Source organism: Papaver somniferum, chromosome 2, assembly GCF_003573695.1.
Source record: "Papaver somniferum cultivar HN1 chromosome 2, ASM357369v1, whole genome shotgun sequence".
NCBI lineage: Eukaryota > Viridiplantae > Streptophyta > Magnoliopsida > Ranunculales > Papaveraceae > Papaver > Papaver somniferum.
The window spans coordinates 206,120,444-206,123,346 of record NC_039359.1 but is presented as its reverse complement, the minus strand read 5'-3'; the positions used below and the strand labels follow the sequence as shown (position 1 = coordinate 206,123,346).

General features: G+C 33.9%; 1 protein-coding gene across 1 annotated transcript; it reads left to right on the top strand.

Moving 5' to 3' along the window:
- On the top strand, positions 1–757 carry LOC113354434. The gene is made up of 2 exons (XM_026597767.1): positions 1–146; positions 312–757. The coding sequence occupies exons 1-2, from the start codon at positions 62–64 to the stop codon at positions 632–634; spliced, it is 408 nt and encodes a 135-aa protein (XP_026453552.1). The 5' UTR covers positions 1–61; the 3' UTR covers positions 635–757.
- Positions 758–2,903: the final 2,146 nt, after the last annotated feature.

Below are 2,903 nucleotides of genomic sequence, written 5' to 3'. Positions count from 1 at the left end.
TGAAATTATTCCACAACCAAACCAAAGATTTGATTTGACGTATTCAACTAGTACCAAAGACATGGCTGGAAGTCGTAGTTGCAGGAGGATTGCGCTGATTCTAGTTGCCTTCTTCTTTGCTTCTAATATTTTCATCTGCAATGGAAGTAAGTAACTGCCATAAATCTTGTAATTCATTTTTGGTATAACTGGTTACTATATCTTAACGAGCTGATATTTTTAGTCTTCAAATCAATATTCAAAACTCTGCTCTCTTGGAGCACATACGGACACCAATATACTCGTTGTTAAATTATTTTTGATACATGCAGAAGTTCAATTTACTTGCACATATACAAATACCAAGGTATTAAACCGCATCGATCTGGATTACGACCTTGTGCATTATAGAAGCCGACAATTGATAGCTGCTGGATATATACTACTTTCAAAACCAAACGCTTTGGAGTATAAATTTGTTCGTGATCATGCAACCATTGCTGCAATTCAGGGACCATGCTATGATCCAATAGATTGTAATCGGATATGCTCTCAACTAGCTAATAGTCGTGCGGACATATATACAGGAAATAAGGGTAATTGTGCTTATGATGATACGATTAAAGAATCTTTATGTACCTGTTGTGTGCCCTAATTAATTTGGGAAAAACAATAAAAAGCAAGCAAAAGAAAGTTTTCAATTGAGATGCATGGATTGTATTATTTTGTGTTCTTGTACTTTCGATGCTCAATGAATTAGTCCTAGGCAAAAAGAAGTGAACGCGTATTATGTATTTGATACAAACACTGTGGGAAACGTGATTAAAATCTGTGAACAAACTTTTTATTTTTCACAAAATTGGTTAAAAAGACCAAAATCAACAATTCATGGGTGAAAAAGACATTTAGATTTTGATACTGTTTAAATGGACAAAAATGTAAAAATAGCCAGGATGTAAACAATTTCATCCTACCCATTTTCAAATATTTTTTCTTATTTTTAATTTACATCAGGATGCATTCAGTTTCATCCTTACTATTTTTTAAGTTTAAGGATGAATCCAGTTTCATCCTTGCTATTTTTTTAGTGTCCATATCACCCATACTAATTTTTACTCGTCAATTTGAACCATGTTTTAAAAATATTTGGACAAATGATCCATTTTCCGTTTATTTTTTTAGCATCATACTCCAATTCTTAACTTTACCGAAGGGAGAACTAGAATCAAGAACTTCAGGTGAAATGGGGAAATTACCTATATGAAAATGTTTACAAAGTGTTTGGATACCATACTAGAAGAACTTTTTCGACTTAATAAAATCGAAAAATCAATATTTAGGAGCCAAATTTCAAAAAGAAATCTGGTTTCTAACAATTTCTAGTGGTTGTGCAGAAGTAGAGGCATTTTAAGTTGATAAACGAGTCTTAGCATTGATAGGGGTCTTTTCAAAGCGATTACCATAATTAGGGAGGGTCATGTGGCGAGTATGCTAATCCCAGTTACTGCCCCGTTCGTAAAAAAATTACCCATATCCGCCGCATTACTCATAGGAATTTTGACGGGGCGGGTATGGAGAATATCCTTACGGGGCGGGTTTATGATGGGTTACCCATAACTTTGAGTTAATACATGATGGGTTACCCATGACTTTGAGGTAATACATAAATTTGTCTATAACCAAAACTTAAATATGATTCAAACAATAATCATAACGTAAAAATAATGCATTCTAAAATCTTAAACTCGGAAATTCATATTAAAAGGAACAGAAAGGATATATAAATGACACTTTTACTTTTTCTACTTGGTCCTTCTTCATTCTATCTTCGTCTACGTTAACCATTTCACAAGTTTTTCTATTTTTGAACTTTAAGAGAAATGTCTGATAACTACAAAGAAGTGAAAGTGAAGAATAAGCAAACAATCGACAATATAATAAATAAACGAATGGCTCAGCTAAGTGATGGAATCATAAATCTAAATAGATACGACACAAATTCTTGCACAAAAGTCTAAACCTCTATAATATGAAATGCACGGGATGCGTATGGGGCGGGGACTTTGATTCCCGTCTCCGTTCCCATAGCTTAGGTTTCGGGTTACCCATACCCGACCCTATCCCCATTTGTACGGGTAAAAACCTATCCAAACGGGACGGGTGTCTACAGAGATGGGTTTGAGTGAGGCAATTGGCCATCCCTAACCGTAATTTATTTTTAAACCAACGGAAATTAACCCAGTTGGTCGGGGTTGAATTCCCAAGTTACAGGTTACAATTCCCGTTGCTGAACGATGAGAAAAAATATAGAAGATTGTTTGTTGTTAATTATCTACAATTTTGCTTAACACTACTTGTTAAGTAGTGAATCCTGTTTCCTTCTGACACCACTTTCTTTTCAAATGGTCACCCACAAAAGAAAAACAAAAAAAAAATCAAACTAATTAGCATTGTTGCCGATATGTGGAAATTAATTCCCTGTAAATATGAATATGTTTTCTTTTCTTTTTTTCTTTGTCTTTAAATCAGATCGGTAATCATTGTCAATCCCCATTAAGCAGATTATCCCACCAATTTGTGTTGGATATTAGGACATGGGAATTGGTAATGAAATAAGCAAAACTAAAATGAGTTTTAAAAAAATTAATGGAACTAAACTCTGAAAGGGGAAATTAGGTGCAGGCCCAAAAAAAATAATATTCTCGTTGTCAGGTCCAAGATTATTTTTAGTTTCCGTGACTCCCATAATTACATGAAATTTTAAACAATGACTGCATAACGGGTTATGCATCCAGGGATATAATTGGCAACGAAACTTGGATATAACATATCTAAAAAACCGCGCCTTAGAATTTTACAAATTTTATATCGTTGGAAAGCTTTTAAAGAGAGATACACAAAGAGTACAAACAACAACAATATCA